Raw genomic sequence first — 23302 nt, 5'->3', positions numbered from 1 at the left:
ACATACTCTGGCAGGCCTGGTAGAGTGGGGCAGTCAAGACCCATTGACGCTGTTGCACATCACACTGAAAGGACGTGTTGGAAGAGGCACTGTGGAAGCCCTGGCGACACACCAGCCAGCACTGCTGAATGTTTGGAGCTTCAGAAATGTTTGCACAAAATAGATCTCCATTGAGCACAGATGAGGCACCAAATGGCAGAGCACACTGTGGACCTTAAGGCACATGAGAAGGGGGATACGTTAGTGACATGCTAATATCAACAGAGAAAACCTAGACAAACCCTGTGCATTCCCACTCATCTCAACTTGGATCTGGTTTGATGTCAGCATGGTTCAGTTTACTAAAGCTGATGAAAAGACACATACTGACTTTGTTGGATAATGCACTGGGACCAGAAAGCTACGTGCACAGTTTCTAAGAACAGATAAGTTTAAAACAGTCATGAATACATTTAAGCAGGAAATGAGAAGGAGGTTTCTAACCATCAGCAGAGCAGACCTTTACAAAATATATTTGTGGGAATAGGCAGGGTAAAAAAGTAATAAAAATAATAATCTCAATTCCCTTTAAAGTGAAGCCTGAGAACTTTAAAATCAGGAGCTCATGACTACAGTGTCCTCAACAGGATGCTTCTGGTGACCCAGCAGGTCCTTAACAGTAATATACAGCTTTGGAGTTAGAGCACAGAGTTTACCCTATCAACTCACTCTACCTCAATACAGTCATTTCAACCCTGCCAGCCCACTGTAACAGACTAGTACAGCATGCTAATGATAATTAATTTCTATTAATCAGTACAAACCAAATGCTTCAGTAAATATAAGCCAAATCCCAACCTGATTACTGAATATATCTAGCAATATTTAAACACTTCTGAGAAATAAATTTAAAGATAATAATGTTCTTATAACATCCAATTCACTTGCATGGTGTATATGTAGATCATTTCCCAAATAGCAATGCTCAAATCAGTCCCAACCTCCTTAGTCCATGGAGGAAGGCAAACATTGCTGATAGTTCAGTTCTGAGCAGCCTCCCTGTCCCTCTTCTGACAGAGATATGAAGATTAATTCCTTAATTTAGCAGCCATTTCAGTTAAAGCTTAAAAAATTGCAGGATGACTCTGGGATCCAGTGAGCACAGTACATCTTTGTTCTCCAACCCTGAGCGTTTCAATGCCAAAATAAAAGGCTATCATATTTGTCTCACTGAATTGCCAAATCCTTTTTTTTTCCCCAAGTCTGTTTTATAGCATCTTTTCTGCAATAACTCTATAAATGGGGCCTCCTCCTCACTCACTGACTTGTATCCAGTCTCTTTTTTCAGTAAAGGTGGAAACCTGGCATCCTTGCACACAACTTTTAATAAACGCCCTGAGATTTTGGGACCAAAAGATATCACTGCAAGAGATGGTACTGTTTATCATGACCAATGTAAACTACATGCACCACTATGTGTAAATTACGCAACACATCTCTTTATACAAAGTATGTAAACATTAACCTGCAGTTCCTTTATTGGTGTAACACATTTCTATATCCACCAAGTCAAATCCAGTCTCAGCTGCTACCACCTTTTACTCTCTGCTCTAATGAGAGATGGTGTGTGACCTAGAGAAATAACCAGCTCCTAAAACTTAAGTAATGGACAATTTCCTGGTGTGGATCACACATACCAGTTCACAATCAGTAACATGCTCATTTATCCCCCTACAGATGTTATCTCACTATTGTTATCAAGCTTCCACCATTTTGTCATTCTATTTCTGTCCCAATTTCTCTGTCCTGTAGGAGTGAATCAGAATACAGTTGAATATTGGCCTCTCTTTCATTTTCATAACAAAATTACTGTGTCCAAGACCTTCTCTGGAGGCCTTTCTCTCCTCTATCTCTACCCAGACCTGTGGAAAGTGGGCATGAGGTTGGCAGATGCATGTGAGGACTGGTAGGATATTTGGCATCATCTGTCTGATGCATATAAACTGGAAGAAGTCAGATTCTACCTGATGGAAATGATTAAGCTAATAAAAACATCATTGCATGTACTGGGCACTGTGAAGTTATTACTTGCTGTTTACAGCTGTCTGTTCTGATGTTGGAAGAGAAGTTTATCATATTTTCTCCACCACAAAAGCTATTTTGTTGATAGACAAGATCTCAAAGATAGCGACAACTGTACTCCTCCTTTCCCTTTTCCTGATCAGTTATTAGTAGTTCCCAGAGCTTGAAGTATAGAGTTGGATAGACAGAGGGGAAAAATAACTTTTGCTTCTTTATTTTTACACAATAACTAAGTTGTTTAGCATGAACAAAGTTCCATTGCTGTTTCAAAATCCAGGAAAATCATTAAAGATCATTTCAATGGCATTTCTATGCAGAAAATAACAAATAGTTTTCAGTAAAGTCAGGTTTCCTCTATGTTTTCAAAGCAGTTCTCTCTCTCAGCTCAGTCTTTCAAAAAGAAAGGTCATTAATCATCCAGTCACTATCTCCTCTAGGAAAAGTACAGCATTACAGGATCCCAAAAAACATCAGATGTGCACCCAAAATGTAAAACCATCTTAAAGGCATATCTCGGGGTACACCTACACCCCCCTTGGAACATATTCCATAAATTCCCTTGGAATGTAGGGGGAAATCTAGAAGATAAGCTTTCATGGGGATAAGGAGGTATCAAGGACTTATATACAACCAGTTGTGACTTTTCTCTGCCCTACTTGAAACGCTTCCAGTTTTCCTTTTTTACCTTCAGAGTCTATGGGAACATCAATCTGTGCTGCTGAGTGCTGGGTGTCACACTGAGTTCTTCCAGATGGTCCAGGCAAAATAAATATCACCCAGCCCATGTCCTACAGATATACTACACCACAACTTGGAAGAAGGATGGCAGCAGCACTGTACTTGGTAGACTGATCAGCTCTGCTTCTTTGAAGAGACAGAAACCTGTATGAGACCATTATGCTCACAGGGCTACACCATCATCATTCTGAAGCTAATCTCTCCAGAGCTCAGTTGGACCATGGAACAAATACAACCCTGGCATCTCCTGGCTTTCAGTAAAATCCCTTCTACATATCTCCCTTGGCACAAGAGTTCAAAGAAGATTGTATTGGTGGTGGCTTCCAAGTTGGCTGAGGAGCCACCTAATTGGTTAAAATGCCTTACAGCCAGCTGGGCTGACACAATCAGGTATTTGATTGGTGAGCCTGTGTTGCTCTTTGTATAGCAGAATCACAAAAGGAAACCAAAGCAACCTCTTATCATGCAGTCTTGTTTTGCTAAATCTATCAATAGCTCTCATTAAAAAAGAACCCCAAATAACCAACAAACAAGCCAAAAGAAGTATGGAAATAGTAATGTCCTGCAGACAATAGTTGAAGGTTTTCTTTTAACATCTCTAGTTTCCACTAATCATTCACTTTGGAGCATAGCCTCGTAGAAAGTTTGTTTTGCTTCACTTCAGTAATGGGAAGATGCATAAAAGCCATTGCAAAATAAATTCATCCAAATGTCTCCCATTTGGACATCTCACTGGAAACCATAACTGAATTCCAGTGCTTCACAGCTCTGGTCATGCAGGAAATATGCTCTGAATATGTAGTGTTTTGGCACATCCTTTTCACAACTCTGGTCACAAGCCAAGAGTACGAATGGCAGAACCATACATTTTTCAGATGTTATTTTAGTCAGCTGAATGGTTTTTAATCCCAGAGCCAGCTCAGGCTAGAACAGGTTCAGGTTTGCAGCAAACTGTTCAGATTGACTTTTAGCTGAGTTTTATAGCTTCTCCCTGGCAAAGCACTTTAAGAAAACTGGACATTATGCCCAGGTAGGTCTGAAATCTGCTATAGCTTCAGGTATAAGTTATATCCAAAATTATATCAGATATATAAAGAGAAGACACAAAAAGATCAGCATACTGCTTGAGCAAGAGTCTCTATAAAGAATTGAACTAAGACTAAGATTATAAACTAAATAAGATTAAATACTACTAAATACTGGAAAAACAAAAGGATCTGGTCAAGTCCCAGACCTGGATTTGCTCAGAAGCAAAGTGCCTCAAGCAGGAACTCACTTGCACACTCAGGTCTTCCTCTGCTTACTCGTGTGCCTGGCGCTTCTTCTCCGTTGTCAAAGACACACCAGCAGCTCTCTTGATCCTGGCTGCACTGCATGGATGAGAATGCCCCGTTGTCCCCTTCACACTGTGGGATGTAGCCTTTGCCAGCTTCTCGTAAACCAGCTTTAGACCTCAGCATAGTACAGAAGCTAGGACCTTTGAAGAGAGAAGTTTATTGCAAGGTACAGAACAGAAGACAACAAACTGTGTTAGAGACTTTAACAGCAGTGGGTTCAGCCTGTCTTATTAGAAGGAAGAAAAATGAATGATCATGAAGCCATCAATTATTTTACTCATTATAGAAACAAGGAATTTTACTCCCACTAGAAAAAACACATTTTTATTAAAGAGCAAATTATATGGGTTTGCATCAATAAAAGGTGAAAAACTGCTGAGATTTTTTTCACATTTACATCATTTTTGGTCATAAATTGGATAATGTATCACTTAGATGCTGATATTTGAAATTAAAAAAAAAAGTGAATCTTTTTAGTAAGAGGTTTTGATCAAGTTCATTTTAAATGTAATAATGTGAACATTAACATTATAAGCAGCCAAAAATATCCCTTTAAAACTGGAAAAAATACCCAGCCACAAACCAGCAACATTTATGGTCTCCCACAAACAAAACAGGGACATGAGCGTGCAGAACGACCCCTGATAAGAAAATGCAAAAAATTCAATCCAAAATTGAGACCAAGTTGGTTCTTACTGATTTTGTTCATTTGCAATTGTCAGAATAAGCTTATAAACTTGTGTAACAAACCATTACACAACCAGTTCCCCAGTGAACATAGTATTACTTATCCCTGTTGCATATCCTCATGGACTTCTATCATTAACCCGTATATAAGAAGAGAGCAGACCTGATGGGTCAGATGAAAGTACTATCTAACTCACTAGCCTCTCCTCAATAGTTATTTACTGATATAGATGCTCTGGGAGAAGGTTTGTCTGAAGCCAGCAGACAACTATTCCATATTTTCTCTGGTACATGGCAGCAGAAAATCACTGCAGAACTGAAGAAACAAGCACAGGAGCACTGCAGGCTCTGGGGCTGACTGTACTGCTCAGAAGAGCATGGCCAATAGGGCACCTCAATTCCTGAAGGAATCTTTCAACTTTTTGGACCAACCATCTCTGTAAGACCTCAGAACTTCACTGTCTTTATTTGAAGACAATAAAAAGGTATTATAGATGTAATTGCATTCCATGGAGCAGTTGTGGACCATGCAAAATGATCTCACTGACTGCACATGGCCCGGTTCCCACAGTTCAGGATTCACTGCCTTAGGAAATTCATCCACAAGCCCAAAGAATTTTCCATGGTGGTAAGAAATGGAAGGTAAAAGAAATGCCTAGAAGCCTGTCCATCACTTTGTTTCACTGGTTTATTTCTGATGTTAATAAAGGCAAACTGTTTTGAGATACCCTTTAAATGCTGATGTGCTCGTATGTACCTTATCACTGAGGAATTAAACTGTAAGCTGTCTGTGTTTCACAGGCATCATTCTGAAAAGTACATATGCTGCAAAGCATTAGGCATTGCCGCCAGTGTCACTGGCTGTGGGTAAAGCATTACTCACATTCCGGATTGCCATCCAAATCTTTGCTGCCACGCTGAAATACTTCTCCTGACACGGGATCTACACACCAACTATCTGTGTTGGATCTCTGCAGCACAGCGTATTCTCCTGTCTACAAAGAATCAATTACATGTCATTGCAGAACAATGTATATTAATACAGACAAGCCAAAATGCATACCTAAGGGTTGGTTAAAATATTTGATTCTATTTTTTCCATTAATACAACATGTTGAAATGAAACACAAAAATATTAAAATGCAGTCTACCTAATTTGATATACAGACCAGGTCCCGAGAGAAGCAGTATACAGACTGAAAGACCATTGAGATGAAGTCCTTGCTTTGGTATAATCTTGCTTTGAAATGTCTGTTCCCTGCCCATCTCAGGGTTCTCTGCAGCTCACTGCCATGTTTTGAGAGCACCACAGACCCTATTTTAGGATACCGGCATTCAACTCCCTCTCATCCTAACATTCTCTCACAGCTCAGATGTCCCACATGCCAATCAATTAAGTTGTGGCTTACAACTACAAAAGGACTGACAAAGCCAAGCTGCAAGGAGGGAAACACAGGCAGGGACAAAGCTTTCTATTCCCAGTCTTCATCTCAAAGCTATTTAAATTCTGCCTTGTGCAGGGCATTGCCCGTTGTTAGCTTTGGTTTACCCTTTTCTTTCAATTCAATAGGAATGCACTAACGGATGCTTAAGGGGCATCCACTGAAACTGTACAAGCCTTTGGCATGATGTAAGCAAAACTGGGGAGGTTTTGTTTCTTCCTCCCTTGTCAGGTTAAATCACCTCAAGGCAGTAGGGGATGAATAGATCAGCTGTAGAGGCACCCAGCCTTGAACCACTCTGTCTCCAGCTGGAAATTAAGGCATTGGCTCGAGATCGCTGACATGATGTCTGGCCTGTAAGGCAGAAAACATACACGCATGTTAAATACAACCAAGTTCTCAAACCTAAGCTAGAGAAAGGGGCACATCCCTAGCTCCTTTGCACATCTCCATTAGGCTCTGCTACAGTGTCAGGCAGGGAATTCCTGATCGGTGTTTGATAACTACAGAATCACAGGATGGTTGATAATGCTGGAGAGATCAGGTTGGACATCTGGTCCCATCCTGCTGCTCAAACACGGCCACCAACAGTAGAGGGTCTATTCTCAAATCATAGAATCACAGACTGGTTTGGGTTCAAAGAGTCTTTAAAGCCACCCAATTCCAACCCCCTGCCATGGGCAGGAACACCTTCCACTAAACCAGGTTACCCCAAGCCCTGTCCAACCTGGCCTTGAACACTGCCAGGGATGGGGCAGCCACAGTCTCTCTGAGCAATCTGTGCCAGTGCCCACCCTCACAGTAAGGAGTTTCTTTCTCATACCTAATCTAAATCTACCTTGTTTCATTTTGAACCCATTATCCCTTGTCCTATCACTAAACTTAACAATCATTCAAGCCAGAATCACCCATAATGAAATTAAATGAGTTAGCAAAACAAACATAAAATCTGCAATGGTTAAAAACCAGCATTGCTTCATGTGTGTGCATCATACTAGAACTGTCAATAAATATTAAAATCTGTGTGAACAGGTAAAACCAAATATTTAGGAAGAAAAAAACAACTGACATTTAGGAAGTTCTGCTGAGCGTGAGACCAAGGAATCCATGACATAGCGTCCTCTCTCATCCACACACCAGCAGTGACCTGGCCAGGGAAGAAAAGCAGCTTTATTTCAGATGTCGTACTGCTTTGGTGCATACTGGGAAGATTTTCATCCTCTGCAGCACTATAGAAAGTGGTCAGTAAATCTAAGTCACAGTTCACTCTGCTATCCAGAACACCTGAGAGCAGTGGTGACAATGGAAATGTAGCAGCCTTGGGAAGATTCTTTCACTGCATCCTTATCCTGCAGTGCATTATCCACAAGCTTACTGAGAGTGCGCTCTATCTCATTGTCCTGGTCATTAATGAAGGCTTTAAGCAATACCAGCCCCTGAACCGATCCCTGAGGAACACTACCAGAACTAAGCAACTGAATGCTGATTTTTTGAGCCAAAATATGCTGCCACTTGAGTCCCCCAATCCAGTCAATTTTCCATCCAGCTTGTAGACCACTTCAGCTCCCTTTAGTTTGGCTGCAAGAATACAAGTTTTCCATCTGTTCCATTAGAATTCTGCTCAGCTTTTCTTTGTTCAAACAGGCCAAACTATCTTGTTGGCAATTATTCACCTGTGCTCTCATAGCACTGTGTTGGCTCCCAGTTCCCCAGGCCATCACACTGTGGGATGTAAGGAAGAAATCCCAGCTCTGTTGCTTCCCCAGGAGAACCTTTCAAAGCAAAGTGATTCCTCCAGTAGAAATGCAAGACTGTCAAAGCAAAAGAAAGCTATTAGTGGCCAATACAAGGTATTTTCAATGCACGTTTGCAAACACCTGAATGTTCCCTGTACTTCAGAAGGCAAATTAACAAACCTGCAAGCACATAAAGGCTGGTAAGTGTCCAGATCATATACATTCATCATGTCATACGTATAAGACAGCTGAAATCAGCCCTTGGGTGGGCAGGTTAATTACACTGATAAATTACACCTGCTGAGTTGCACCTGTTTTCAGCAAAATTACATTTGACATAGAGTGGTTTTGCACAGATTCTGGGCATTAATCCTTTTAATTAAGCTCTCCCCTTTCTTTCTCCTACCTGACTGTGCAGCCAGCTGGAGAGCGTAGTCACTGCCTGATAACAGCTTTTCAGAGACCACCACCTCTGACTCGTAGGGCTGGGCAGAACGTAGGAGGTCCCTGTCTGTGAGCTGTATTCCCTTTGCCATCAGGAAGCTCTCTCCAAAAGCAAAGTGGGAACGGTTTGATGCTAGGATGAGCTGTTCTGCCTCTTCCATAAATTTCATGGCTTCTTGCTTAACACCTTCACATATACCAGGACCTATAGGATCAAAATGTATATTAATGCCTTTCATCTAAATCCAGCAAAGATGTGCTTTGATGTGAAAATTAACTGGCCTTTTAATTAGCATCTTCTATTTCCTTATACACTCACTTTGTTTTGAATTGCATAATGAAAGCCATTTATATCACAGGGGAGTCCTGAATTTTCCATAGAACTCTTCATGCGGTGTTTCTAATTTTAAAATGTCCTTTGCCATCTGGATAAGTATCTTCCATGAAAGCATTATATGTCCAAATTATAAAGTCTACACAAACTTGATATGGAACTTTATTCCTCCTTATTCCCTGAGCTGAGAGACCACTTAATTTACTCAAAATGAGCTACTCCACCTCTGGTGGCCAGTGGCAGGGGAAGCATTGATGATCTTTCTGACAAGCCTCCTACTTCACAGCAATTGACTTTCTTCTTGTGGCATAAAAGCAAAGACCAGAAACTTGCTACTTAAATTCTGTTACTTACATGCTGGGACCTGGTTCACTTCTGCCTTTGTTCCTTGCAGTTCTTCTCCTCTGCTATCAACACACCAACAGTCACGAAGTTCAAAGTGGCTTAATGGAGCACTGAAGTCAGTGTAGGGCCCTGGGTAATATGTCAGCTGCTCATTCAGAAGCTGCCAGAATATATATGGATCCAGTAAAATGTTCTCAGATGCATAGGTCAAGTTTCCTTCCAGTGCTTCAGGTGGGAGCTCGGTGAAAGATGAATACGTGGTGAATGCTGGGAAGACATTCTGGTGTCCAGCCTCATACAAAGCTTTAACAAAAGCTGAGAAGCCTTTGGAAGATGCCTCTTTATATCCAGTTATGATGCTCAATAGATCAGCAATGGGCAAGCTTTTGCCTTCATTGCTCTCTGCAATCCACCTGTCGTACCATTCAAAGGCTTGCTCAGGAGGACCACTGCACTGCACTTGCCTCCAGGCACCCTCAGCATCACACTGAGGGAGGTAAACGCTGTAGGGCTGAGACAGAGCACTTGGTTTTGACAACAGGAGCCTCACAGTCTTTAGAAACTCCTCACCAGCTGTTACTTGGCAAGCACTTGGGCCTGGGGAAAGGAAAAACATGCACAGCATGTCTTAAGAGTGCACTGAAGATATACGGTACTCCTTGCCCCCCTAGTACTATAAACACTAAAACTCAGTCACTTATCCCAGTACTAACAACAACCTTTCTAGTCTGTTACTAAAAGGGTTAATGCTATCAAAGCAGCCATGCTGAACCATGGTAAGATTTCCCAAGGCATGTGAGCACTGAAAGATGCATATAAAAATATCTGAGCGCATTAAGTGCCTGTAGTTCTTACTGGAGGGCGCAGTTGCTTGATGCCACTAAAAGCCTTCCTGAATTTGTTCACATGCACAGGTTATTTTCAGATACATTTGGTAATCCAGTAATTAATTCTTATTCAACAATTCCTGCAAGAGCAACAGTCCGTATAGGAGGACAATACTGATTGTATTTCCTCTTGGACCCAACCAGAATCTTACAATTCTGTTGCCTTCTCTTCCTATTCCCTACTGAATATCGCAGCTGAATATAAAAACACAATCCCTCAAAACACTGGAATGAGTTTGTTCTCAAAGCCTTTTCTGCCATCTATGGAGCCAAATTGCATTTTGCCACCAAGGAGCTCTACAAACCTAGCAAAACCTAGGAGCTGATCGCCTTTTGAGCACCAGAGAATTACAAACCTGTTTATTTTTGACTGCACTACAGATGGGCTGATAGATATAAATCCCTTACCAATTCGGATCATTGTGATAAATTCCGCACTAATTCTGCAAACTGATACTCAAAGGAGCTGCTTCACTATGTACCACTGTCATCTGCTGGATGCTCTTGTATTCCTTCCAAAATGAGAATCAGGCTCTTGGTCTGCTCTCCCTGTTCAAGTGCGATTTGCAGTTCACAGAAACTTGAAAGACAAAGATACCCAGCCTATCTGCTTCCTTCTTCCTTTGTATCACAGTAATAGAAGGGCAAGAAAAGGCAGTTCACAGTCTGTAAGCAAGTTGTGATGCCAGCTTGATGTCTAACAAGCCATTTGCAACTCACTTCTCTGGATTGACTGCACGACCTTTAAGAGAAACTGGCCGAATCCCTCTCTTGAGTTTGGGTTCCAACATCATACCAAGTTGAGGATATATTCTTGAGCTAAATGACTGATTTAAAGCACTGAAGCTCTTTGGTTCTCAGGATGAGCCAGTGATCATGCTCAGGTGACTTCGTCCCACAAGTAAAAGGGCTTTTTCATCCAGCATGGGCCACATTCAGTTACATAGATGCTCCAGGTTCTCATGGGTATCACAGATGCTATACACACTAACTATGCACTTAGGTGGAGACATATGCCAATGACATGATCATTAACAAGTCAAGATCTCAGGCTCCTCTGCTTTGAGTGGGACTACCCTATGGACTGAAAGAAGAGGGAATCATCTTTAAAAATTCAGATATCAAGGTTTACATACACTATTTCCCTGCAACCGTAGGGCTGACTTGCTTGTCCTGTTGTTAAGGGACAATATTGTTCACATACATCATCCATACATGGAATCATAGAATCATAGAATAGTTAGGGTTGGAAATGACCTTAAGATCACCCACTTCCAACCTCCCTGCCATGGGCAGGGACACCTCACACTAAACCATGTCACCCAAGGCTCTGTCCAACCTGGCCTTGAACACCGCTAAGGGTGGAGCATTCACAACTTCCTTGGGCAACACATTCCAGTGCCTCACCACCCTCACAGTAAAGAATTTCCTCCTTATATCCAATCTAAACTTCCCCTGTTTAAGTTTTAACCCATTACCCCTTGTTTTATCACTACAGTCCCTAATGAAGAGTCCCTCCCCAGCATCCTTATAGACCCCCTATATATGTAAACATATATCCAGATATAATCAGATATGAAGAAAGAATTGTGGAATTCCAGCACAATAAGGAAGCATCTTTTAATTCCCAGTCCTTAGGACTTACACTGCATCATCTTTCCATCTTTTCCCCTTATTCCTGGAATAGTCTTGCCATTCAAATCAACACAGAAGCAATTTGTCCCATAACACTGGCGTGGAAGAAAGTCTCCATCCTCCGTACAAGAAGGAATAAAAAGATCTGATCCCGCAGGCAGGCTTTGCTTCAAGTTTTGCAGGTTTCTCCTTTGCTTCTCACAATCAGTGGGACACCTTGGACGTTTGCCTTGAGACCTTGAGCCTGGAATTTCTCTACCTGCAGTGTCCAAACACCAGCACTCTCCTGCATAGCACTGAACTTCCTCATACCTCCCCTCCTTGGTGCATGTTGGAACAAACAGATCCCTTTGCTCCTCACTACAATCTTCAGATCCAAGTGCTAGTTTCACTACTTCATCTAAATCTTCAGCAATGCTTTTGGGGACAGAAATTACTTGTTTAAGAAAAGTGAAGAACTCTGGTAGTTCCAGAATAGAGGAAAGGAATTTAAGCATATTCTGATTGTTCTGTAGAACTACTGTGCGGCCAAAGCTGTCCACAAGAGGCTTACTCAAAATGGAGCTCCCCTTTGAAACCTCCAATGAAAACGCCTCAGCTGACTCCAGGCCTTGGCTATTATCTGTCTCTGCCACCTCTTCCTCTGGGAAAAACTGGCTAATGCTGTACTTCCCATTAGTGCCAAGTGCCCCTGTGAAGTTAAACTGAATCAAATTCTTCAAGAACCTTCCTCCAAAGAGGTTCTCTTGGAAACGTTTTGGGTTGGTGGTAAACTGCAGTGCCACTTGAGCCAGTTCCCTTGATGGGAACATCCCCACGATGGCTTCACTAAGGGTGGTTTCTAGCTCAGGAATCTGGCTGGCATATGAGCTTTTTGTAATGGGGGATGACAATCCAGAGTCCAGAAACAGCTCCTTGAAGGAGGGAGGGCAGGGTCTTGAGAACCCAGCTAGTTTTTGTGTCTGCGTATCTGGTATAGAAAACAAATTGGGCTGACTGAAGTACCCAGCAGGGCCATAGAAGATCCTTGACAGAGCCCGTCGCCTCTCAGAGATGCACACTTGCTCTTCACCTAGACAGAGATTTAAAAAAAAATTAAATAAATGCACATTTTCAATGAATCTTAGAATGGTTTGGGTTGGAAAGGACCTTAAGATCATCTTATTAAAACCCCCTGCCATAGGCAGGGATGCCTACCTCTTGACCATGTCGACCAAGGCTCTGTTCAACCCCATGTTGAACACCACCAGGGATGGAGCATTCACCACTTCTTTGGGCAACCTGTTCCAGTGCCTCACCACCCTCACAGTAAAGAACTTCTTCCTTATATCCAATCTAAACTTCCCCTGTTTAAGTTTGAACCCATCACCCCTTGTCCTATCACTACAGTCCCTGATGAAATGTCCATCTTTGTTATCCTTGTAGGCTCCCTTCAGATACTGGAACCTCCAAACCTTGTAAGTCTACGGCTATCTTCCAGCAGTCTTGGCAGAAACCACATAAAAGTGTAATCCAACTTGTCTCTGGTTCCTCAACTAGAGACACATCATGCGCACGGATAAGGAAATCTGAACTGTTGTTGAATATGGTCTATAAATAAAATTCTCCAGTCAAGACAGAAAACAAAAGGAAATATTCCTTCACTGTGTCTGAGTTTTCTGCTCTGTGGCCTTTGCCTGTTTCTATTGTTGCCCAGTGTAAATCCTCATTCCTGTTCCTATGGCTGAAAGAACAAGTAAAGGCTTTTCCAAATACTTCAACTCCCTGGTAGGATGCCTGCTTCTAGTGAAAACCTCCAATGATCCAGGTGCAATATGTGAACCTAAGAAAGAGAAATTTATTTGAATTTATGGAGGCTTCTTACCTAGGTCTTAAGTTTCATTACAACAAGTGCTCATTACAAAAGGTTTGAAAACAAATTGGTGAATGTAGCAGTAATAGAGTGCTAAGAACCAGATGGCATTTAGAAATGAGTGCTAACAGTAAAAATAGAGTTTCAACAAAAATAGTCAAATGCCAAGGTTCTGAGGGTACCAACAATACCACCCATATTCTAGGCCAAGCTATGTCATAAACGTATCTGCATCCAGCCCATCTGTATGTTCGCACATGGACAGCAATGGCTCCAAGTTAGGATTGAACACATGACTGAAGGAGAACATCTGAAAGTGTCAGCTGAAGGCTCAAAAGACATCAAAAAAGGAAAGACTTGGTAGATATAAAGGCACTGAGAACCAAACAGACAGGACGGTTGAGGGCACTGACTGCATCTCCAGAACACAGGCAGCAGCTCGAATCATGTGCCACATGGTTACCTTGCCTTGTAAAGTAGGAGAATTATAGAGAAAAGATGCAAAAATACTTTGAGGACAGAAAAGCTTTCCCACTAGCAGAGACTACTCAGCTTGGACTAAATAATGGTAAGGGTCCTTAAAAATCAGGATTCTTCACATCTTTCAGAATAGACAACTGTTATTCAGTGTTTCTCACAGTACAGGAATAAGAATAGGTCAGAAGTAGAGCACATAATTAGGACCATGAAATGTATTGCCAAAGGATGCTTGGAGAGATAAAAGGTTAAAGGGCATTTAGGCAAACCCCTGGAAGATGATTTCATGGGGCAGTACTGAACACAACGACCTGGATTCAGCCTCCAGTTTGAGGCCTTGCCTGCCTGCAGGGGATATACGGAAGCTATATGCACTTCCCATGTTTCTCACTCTTTCTCCCTAAGCATCACTGCCATCCTTTTTTTTTCCTCCCTTGAGCTCACCCACCTCATCCCCATTTACTCCACATCAGGCAATATGATAAGACAGTCATAAATCCTGTTAATAAGTAAGGATAAAAGCTGGAAATCTTAAAAGCTGCTAAAATAGATGAGCAAATAATCTGAGGCTCTGTGATCAGCACCTTCCTCACTCCCCCTTTCACACCCTTCTACTGCTCCACAGTTCCTGGCTGGGGCTCAGGGTCCCTCACAGTGATTCCTTTGTAAAGGCATTTTCTGTAGGATAGGCCCCTTCTGTTTTCAGCATTGGATCTTATTAAGAGGGATGAAGAACATTCCTCTAGGGATCAATAAGTTAGGGTAAGCCACAGTCTCACAAGTAGGCTAATATGAAACAAATGTAGGATCATGCTCTTTAAATATTCTCCCCTCCTACCCACTGCTGAACCAAATCAAAGCAGAGTGAGAAGGAATAAACAGAAAAGCTCTGCTGGGGTGAATTTACTGCAAAAGGTCTGAAAAGAGGCACATCCCTCTCAGGATTACCTGGTGCCTCGGGTCATGGGGGTACCCAACGTGCTACCCACACCTCCATCTCCTCCACCTCCAGTCTTCACGCTGCTGACTGTGACAGCCTGAGATATTAAAGAGAAATAAAGCAGCAAAACTGGAGACTTGTTCTTGCAGCCATAGGAACAGGAATGAGGATTTACACTGGGCAACAATAGAAACAGGCACGGAGCTGCCTGAACCCAGACTGCGGCTATAGCCTCGTGAGATAACCTCCTCAGGAGTCAGCCTGCAGAACCTCTGCAGAGATGTTTCCCTGCTTACATTTCCTAAGTCCACCAATAAAAGCCTCAAGCAGCCTCAAGCCATTGCTCTCCCCTTTCTCTCCCCCCTCAGAAAATCATCAGGAGGGCTCAGCAAAGCACATTCAAAGAGCAAACAACCCATCCCAACATATGGTGAGGCCCCTTGGAGGGCTCTTTTGCAATATCCTTGGTGATCAGCCTCGGAGGCATGCTAACGCTTTCATTTCACAGTAAGCCTCTCTGTGCCCAGAGCACTCCGAGTGACTTGGAGCCTGACACCCACAATGGGCTCCTCCTTCTTTAACTGCTTGGTAAGGTAGACAGAGCATTACTTTCCCCAAAGGCAGCCCCTGTGTTAAGACCCTCTGCCCCAGCCCTCCAGCACAATCCTGAGGATTTAGGTAAACACTTTGGAGTGAAGGTTTTTAGCTTTCCTCCTCCCCTCTGGCCCTTGGACATTTCTGCTGTCATTTCCATTTGGGGCACTGATTTGATGGCATATTCTCCTTGAAACCTCTCGAAGCCCAAACCCATACACCTCTTCTGAACTGTTTGGGGTTTTTTAACTGGATTTAACAACTTTCATGGCTAAATATGCAGTGACAGAGATGAGAAAGAAATGCCCAGGATGAGAAATGCCTTAAAAATTCCACAGCATTCCACCAAGGGAAGGAGGCAAAACCTAAAACCACCATCACCGTTTTCCTTGTATCATCCTACATATTCTGGCTTACCACCCCCACTCCTGGGCTCAAGAGACAGATGTCACGGCTGCAAAGAAAAGCCTTGCTGTATATAAAACTGAAGAAAGGACATAATGGAAAATGAAAGGAATATGACATTTAATGATTTATTAGAATGTGGCTCTTAACCCCGGGTTTCAATGGCAGGTTTTGAACAACAGAATCTGTCAGTGCTGAGAAGGAACTGGTCCTTTGGGTTTCTTTGTAGAGACACCAGGAGATGAGCTCACTTTTCCTTCTCCAAACCTCATACGTACCACAGGTAGGAGGCTGTCCCCGTCTCTTTGTGCCCTGGACCTCTTGCCCTTTGGTGTCAGCACACCAGCACTGTCCTCCCTGCTGACACTGCACTGGTGCGTAGCCCCCATCAGCATCACACGATGGCACATAGACGTGCTGGTAGCGCAGGGCTGCGTACCGCTCTACTTCACACTTTGAAGGGCCTGGAAGAAAAACAGGATATGATAAGGAAGGAATGCTTCTGAATGTTAAAAGTTTCAGACCCATCTCTGCTTGACCCCATTGTTTGCCTATTTGGAAGAGAAAAAATAGGAAAACTGCTTTGATTTCCTGACTGTTTTCAGTGCCAAATATCAGCCCCAAATGCAAATTCTCCATCTTCTCCCCTGGAGAGTTGGCCCCAGTGTTTTCTACTGTAGGTGTTCTATGTTGAAAACTAAACACAAAATAAAGCCTCAACGCATTTTTCAGCCATAGTGGCAGGCATGGTAGCATCTTCTCTCTCAGGGAGCCATGCAGGAGGGTGGGTGAGCTCTGGCCCTTAATGCAAATACACAGTGGTGGTCAACAAAGATAAATGGGCAGCTTGAGAAACTGAGATGAAGGCAGACATCGATGTTTCTGAAGAGAATGAGGCACTGCTCCTGCAGAAGGATCTGCACATGACTGGGGAGATTTTGTCTAGGACCACCCAATTTCTTTATTGCCCTCCGCAGAGATGTGAAGACCCCATTCCTGTCAAACTGGCCTTAATGGCAAAGAAGCCAAAACACCATAAAGCAAATTTTCCCCAGTACTACAACAGAAATCTTTCCTGTTTATATGAACCTGCAGTCCTAAAGCCTAAACGTTTCTCACCTTTAAGAGCCTGCCAGCTACGTTCAGCTACCAGTGTGAGGCAGGAAGAGCACCACATCAGAGCAACCTGTTCATCAAGGAAGCCTTCCCTAATACATGTGGCAGTGGTAAGTCACCATAGCATCCCCCGCTGTGGCTGACACACGCGGTCACGTCTCCATCTTGTGGCTGTTAAGAGTTTCATCTTTGCTGGCATCCCCATCTAGACAGAGCTTATCCAACAGCACCGTGCAGGGAAGGGAGAAGATGCTTTCCAGATTCCTCAGAATGATCACCTTGTCCCAGAACCAGAAAAACCTTGTGCCTGTGTGGCTGAAAGACTGCATCAGTGTCTACTTAATATCCCTGGTAATGCAACCCCTTAATGAGGGCCAGGCAGCAATGTCAGAGGAATATGGATGGGAGGATGAAGGATCACACCAGGGGCAGTGATCCTTCATCCTTTGAACCAGGGGGTTCAAACTTCACAGTCTTCACAGTATGTTAGAGATTGGAAGGGACCTCAAAAGATCATCTAGTCCAATCCCCCTGCCGGAGCAGGAACACCTAGATAAGGTTACACAGGAACGTGTCCAGGCGGGTTTTGAATGTCTCCAGAGAAGGAGATTCCACAACCTCCCTGGGCAGTCTGTTCCAGTGTTCTGTCACCCTCACTGAGAAGAAGTTTCTTCTCAAGTTTAAGTGGAACCTCTTGTGTTCCAGTTTGTACCCATTACCCCTTGTCCTATCATTGTTTGCCACTGAGAAGAGCCTGGCTCCATCCTCGTGACACTCCCCCTTTATATATTTATATACACTAATAAGGTCACCCCTCAATCTCCTCTTCTCCAAACTATAGAGACCCAGCTCCCTCAGTCTTTCCTCATAAGGGAGGTGCTCCACTCCCTTAATCATCTTAGTTGCCCTGCGCTGGACTCTCTCCAGCAGGTCCCTGTCCTTCTTAAACTGAGGGGCCCAGAACTGGACACAATATTCCAGATGAGGTCTCACCAGGGCAGAGTAGAGGGGAAGGAGGACCTCTCTCGACCTACTAACCACCCCCCTTCTAATACACCCCAGGATGCCATTGGCTTTCTTGGCCACAAGGGCACAGTGTCGGCTCATGGTCATCCTGTTGTCCACTAGGACCCCCAGGTCCCTCTCCCCAGGTCCCTCTACCCAGGCAAGGCAATTCTCTTGGTCTCTGGTGTAGGAGACAGAAATACCATAGGCAGAGAAACTCTCTCCCATTTGCCTGTCCTGACCAGGAGGGAATAGACCCAGATCCAGAAGTCCAGCTTAATGCTGGCTAAGCCACTGCGAACTCTTGTGTAGCCTCCTGGGGACCAAGTGTGTTTTGCTCAATGGAAGATCCTTCCTATCTCTGGGTGTTCCAACATAAACTAGGGAGCATTTTCTCATGTTTTGATTTAATAAATAATCGGATCAGTCTCCACTATCTCAGGGCAAGTGGTATGGCTATTTCATGGGATTTCAACTAACGGGAACTGCAAGTGCATGGGAAAGTCGTGATCAGGTACAACCTGCTGATAAGAAAATACAATACACATGTTAAAGCCAGATGCAATTCAGGGATCTCGATTCTTGCACTGAACCAGTGATATTACATGCTTTTAGTGCAGGAGACTCCTAAAGCAGCTCTCTCAATGGCAGCTGTCACATACAAGTGCCAAAACTGCCACTTTCCTGACAGAGCATCACTTGGGTGTCACTTACATCTGAACTTGCCCGAGGTAGCGAGCTGGACCCCCAGAAACCGCCGCTGCAGGATCCGGTACAAGCTGCTCTCTGTGAACGTGCGGGCAGGCCCCAGCGCAGAGAAAACTGTGTCGTAAACCTCATCGAGCAGCAGTTCCAGGCCTGGGAAAGAGAGACTTTAGCACACAGCCTGGTTCTAAGACAGACGGAAGTCACCTGCTTTACACCAGAAGTCTATGAGGAAAGAGAAAACCAGACCTCTAAACAGGCCAAATATGAACCATGCAACCCACTGCTTAATGCCCAGTCACTAGCTTTATACCTTGACATCTACCAAAACAAGCAGGAAGAACATCCCACAACTGGCACTGTGCTGTGGTTTCATTAGGTTCAGCCTGCAGTACAGTAATTGATGGAATTTTGGAAACTGATGCTAGCAAGAAAAGAAATTCCCAATTGTTTTTGGTTGCATACCAAAAATCCCAGATGTGTAGTAGCTGCCATAATTGAGTAAATCTTTTGAGAAAGTCTCACCCTTGTGGGAATTAAATGTTGAAGTTCTCACATACCATCTAGATTTTAAGCTATGATGCTTTGCATTTTCCCTTTTTTAACTTTTAAAACCACAGTATCTATGGCAAAGGAGCTGGAATTCCTCATTCCTCCCTCTTGGGTAAACCATTAATTCTTCTAAAGTGCCCCAGCAATCATTAACATGCCAAAAAGTTATCCTGAGGCTACAAGAGAAAAGGAGGGACCATCTGATGTCCCCACCCATGGCAGGGGGGTTGGACTAGATGATCTTTAAAGGTCCCTTCCAAACCAAACCATCCTATGGTTCTACCTGAGCAAGAAGAAAACAGTTCAGTCTCCAGGCCCTTTATATTCCCCTGCCTTTGCTAACCGGATTTACTGAATAGGACACAGCTTTATAGTGTGGACATTCAGAAATCCTAATCCACCATCCCAAAAAGGACAGGATTAACTCCAAGGCAGCACCTCCACTTGCTGTTGATTCCTAAGGATGGAATTTCATTACTGAGCTCCAGCCTTTCCTATGGGCACTACACTGGTCACAGTGGTCTTACTCCTTGTAAGAATGAAACTGAAGTCCCAAAGGAACTGAAGACTGATACTTGTTGTTTGCCCTTTCCCTTGGGAATCCAAAGCCACTCAAGTTAAAGGATGAGATGCTGGAGGGTACTTACCAGTGCCTGCCAACTCCCTCCCCAGGCTGTCCGCACAGTAACAGTACCCGGAGACCTCCGGGAACGTCTCACGCAAGGAGCTGAACGTTTGAAAAGCCCCTGGGAACCTGGAGTGGAAAGCAGCCTCCTGTCAAGAGCCTGGGGACGGCCATCGACAGCAGCAGAGCACCCTTTGTGCTTGCCTCCCAGATTTGTACAGCGAGGAAGTCAGCAGAGCACAAAGAATTACAAAAGCCTTTGGTCTCCTTCTGGCAACCAGACATGATCCAGATCAGTGTTTGAGCATGGTAACAAGCCTCCTAAATGCCATTCTTTTAAACAAAAGCAGGACAACCTCCCTCCATGCAGATTTCTGACTGTTTCTAAGCAGGTACCCAGCAACTAACACTCATTTTCAATTGTATTCTCATGTTTGAAACCCTGTCAGACTGTAAAATAGACAGAGGTTGGCTTAAAATGACATGGTTTAGCGGTAGACTTGGCAGTTCTGGGTAAAGGTTGGACTTGATGATATTAGAGATCTTTTCCAAGCTAGTTAATTCTATGATTAATGTTATTACAACACCCGTTCATTAGCTTCTTCCACAAATCTGCACAGGATGGCAGAATGCCTAAACAAACAGGTTGCTTCCTCTTCCCTGCATGCTATGTACGCTTTCTGCACCAAGTTAAATACAAAAACTGATAAAAACCTCACTAATCTTTTTGATTTTCAGAGCATGGCTCAACAGATTCAGGAGAAAGTGGGTTTAAAACATATTACAAGTAAGATTTGACTCTTCTGGAGATCAACGAGATGCAAGTTTCCAATAATATTCTAGGAACAACAAGAGCCAGATTTAGGAAGGAAACTTAATAGGTCAGAGTTGGAAAAAACATAATAAATCTCATCTTAACTGACAGACACTGCAGGGTTTCTCCAAGCAAACAGAAGATGAGTTTTTCTAGATTCAAAGTTCCAAGTTCCAAACCAATCCTATCCTTTTACAGACACATACCCTGAAATACAATACGGTCTGGTGTCCCAGCTGCATGTGGCTTATTTGGGAAAATCTAGCAAGTGGAAAGTAGAATGTTAGAATCATAGAATCATAGAATAGCTAGGGTTGGAAATGGCCTTAAGATCATCTAGTTCCAATCCCCCTACCATGAGCAGGGACACCTCACATTAAACCATGCCACCCAAGGCTCTGTCCAACCTGGCCTTGAACACCACCAGGGATGGAGCATTCACAACTTGCCTGGGCAACCCATTCCAGTGCCTCACCACCCTCACAGTAGATAACTTCTTCCTTATATCCAATCTAAACTTCCCGTGTTTAAGTTTTAACCCGTTATCCCTTGTCCTATCACTACAGTGCCTAATAAAGAATCCCTCTCCAGCATCCTTGCAGGCCCCCTTCAGATACTGGAAGGATGCTTTGAGGTCTCCACGCAGCCTTCTCTTCTCCAGGTTGAAGAGCCCCAGCTTTCTCAGCCTATCTTCATACAGGAGGTGCTCCAGTCCCCTGATCATCCTCTGCTCAAGGCATTTGGAGAATTACTTAAGCTTTTACCAAGGAAGGACCCTTGGCAGTAACAGTAATGGTGAATTAGGCCATGATCAACGAGGAGAAAGGCTAACTTGCCTTGCTCTGCCAACTCCTGCCAGCAGAGCTGAAGATGTTACTGCTTCCTCAGCACATCAAAGCACAAGATAGGAATGCAGGAAGCAGCCCCTGGGAGATGAAGGGATTGGCAACCTCCAGTTGTCCCAGTGTTATTCCTGTCTCAGAGTCTGCACATCCCTGTGTAGTGCCGCTTTGCTCTGGCACTCTCCCACATCTTCAGATTAAAAGCCTACTGACTCCCTCCACTTTAGATCATCAAATCCTGCTCTGCTGCTGACACTGGCATGTGAAGAACAATCAAAATGTCGTCCTTCAGGGCACAACGAGATTTCTGCCAGCATGAATACAATGCAATTTGAGATATAAATACCTAAATACCATATTTCTATGGCTGCCTATGTACACATGGACATAAATAGCTTGGGATATTTCAAGAGCTTTCTGCTCCCTGGAATTATCATGCAGTGGCTACTGCCCAGTCGGGAATAAGATCTCTTCTTAGGAGAGCAGTGATCCTTATACTCAAAGGCAGACCTCTGCACTGCTCATGTCCTTGGAGCTCATCACCTCAGCATCAACCTCGTCTACTGGTAGGTGTCCCTGCCCATGGCACAGGGGTTGAAACTAGATGATCTTTAAGGTCCCTTCCAACCCAAACCAGTCTGCAACTCTATGATCTAGCTGGTTGAAACAGGATGCAATGAAAAAGTTCTTCATGCTGCTTTCTTTTGTTCTCAACGTTAAGAAGCCAATGCATAATTACACTACTTTTTATACAGGGCAGATGTGTAGTCATGTCCTGTCATCCTGGTTATTTTTGTTCTAAGTTGAGAGCACAGCTCGATAAAGTACAAACGGATACAAATTAGGCCCACACAAAGAAGAGGACAGAACTTTTCTCACCTTAGCTGGAAAACTCACTTCCTACCACATGAGAAGTTTTATTTTCTCAGCCTTTTTTTAATCACAGCCCTTGAGATGAGTAGCGGTAACACGAAGTACCTCATCTATCAGACCCAGTCTAAAACAATGGCTAAAGCATCTAAAACAATGGCTAAAGATAGCTACATCTAAGTTACAGATAAATATATAGTGTGTTCATGTGTTTCAGCAAGAATTCTTGCACTTAAAAATACAGGAAAGTAAATGAAGGTAAGGCTGTTGACCTTTCCTTCAAACTGTGGGTCTGTGCTCTTGGCCTCCAGCAAAGGCGACTCATCACTGATATTCAGAAGCAGGTTTGCAAGTAACCCTTTCTATGTTTCATATGTGCAGCTCAAGTTATTGCTGGCTTTTCCATTGACTATGCAGAAAGCAAGGGAGAAAGCCAAATCATACATAGTAGGGCAGAACCTCCAGGGAGCTGGATAAAGACACTGACACAAGGTCTTCAGTCTGATTAAGATTAGAGCAAGACAGTAAAAAGATCCTCCTTGATTTTTGATTTGTTGATCCTTCCCATCAATCTGCTACAGGGCTTCCTACATGGCTGCCCATCCAAGTAGGACCCTGGCACAGTTTGTATGAAAAAAGTAACAGCACCCAAGTTGCCGGAAAAATTAGGCTCATCTTTCTTTCCAAAAGTCTTCCTTTGGGAAAGTCTTGTCTCTAATTCTCCCCCTCCCCCTCTTTTTTAACATAGTAATTCATTCTGGAATATTTATGAACGTGTAAGGAAACAATCTGGGAAGGGAGTTACTGTGATATGTCTAGATTTCAAACATCAGCCTGCAGAACCAAAGAAAATTGTTCC

General features: G+C 43.3%; 2 protein-coding genes across 3 annotated transcripts in view; one reads left to right on the top strand and one right to left on the bottom strand.

The window, feature by feature from the left end:
- The window catches only part of TG (thyroglobulin), a 213087-nt gene that overhangs the window by 122091 nt on the left and 67694 nt on the right, over positions 1-23302 (bottom strand). For both annotated transcript variants that reach the window (XM_061374135.1, XM_061374136.1), the window contains 12 exons: positions 19940-20046; positions 18750-18893; positions 16193-16378; positions 11657-12718; positions 9134-9721; positions 8408-8650; positions 7939-8076; positions 7335-7412; positions 6507-6619; positions 5707-5818; positions 4076-4276; positions 7-213 (listed from right to left, as the gene is read on the bottom strand). In XM_061374135.1, coding sequence (XP_061230119.1) covers positions 7-213; positions 4076-4276; positions 5707-5818; positions 6507-6619; positions 7335-7412; positions 7939-8076; positions 8408-8650; positions 9134-9721; positions 11657-12718; positions 16193-16378; positions 18750-18893; positions 19940-20046 — 3179 coding nt within the window. The remainder of the gene's footprint in view (positions 1-6; positions 214-4075; positions 4277-5706; positions 5819-6506; positions 6620-7334; positions 7413-7938; positions 8077-8407; positions 8651-9133; positions 9722-11656; positions 12719-16192; positions 16379-18749; positions 18894-19939; positions 20047-23302) is intronic.
- Positions 1-23302, top strand: part of ZFAT (zinc finger and AT-hook domain containing) — a 983920-nt gene that overhangs the window by 897708 nt on the left and 62910 nt on the right. The gene's annotated exons all lie outside the window — the stretch shown is intronic.

This window comes from Neopsephotus bourkii, unplaced genomic scaffold (genome assembly GCF_033783945.1).
Source record: "Neopsephotus bourkii isolate Nb327-2 ecotype Australia unplaced genomic scaffold, CSIRO-AGI_Nbou_v1 NB_1637, whole genome shotgun sequence".
Lineage (NCBI taxonomy): Eukaryota > Metazoa > Chordata > Aves > Psittaciformes > Psittacidae > Neopsephotus > Neopsephotus bourkii.
Note: the sequence above shows the minus strand (reverse complement) of the source record. Positions and strands in the feature narration are given on the sequence as shown.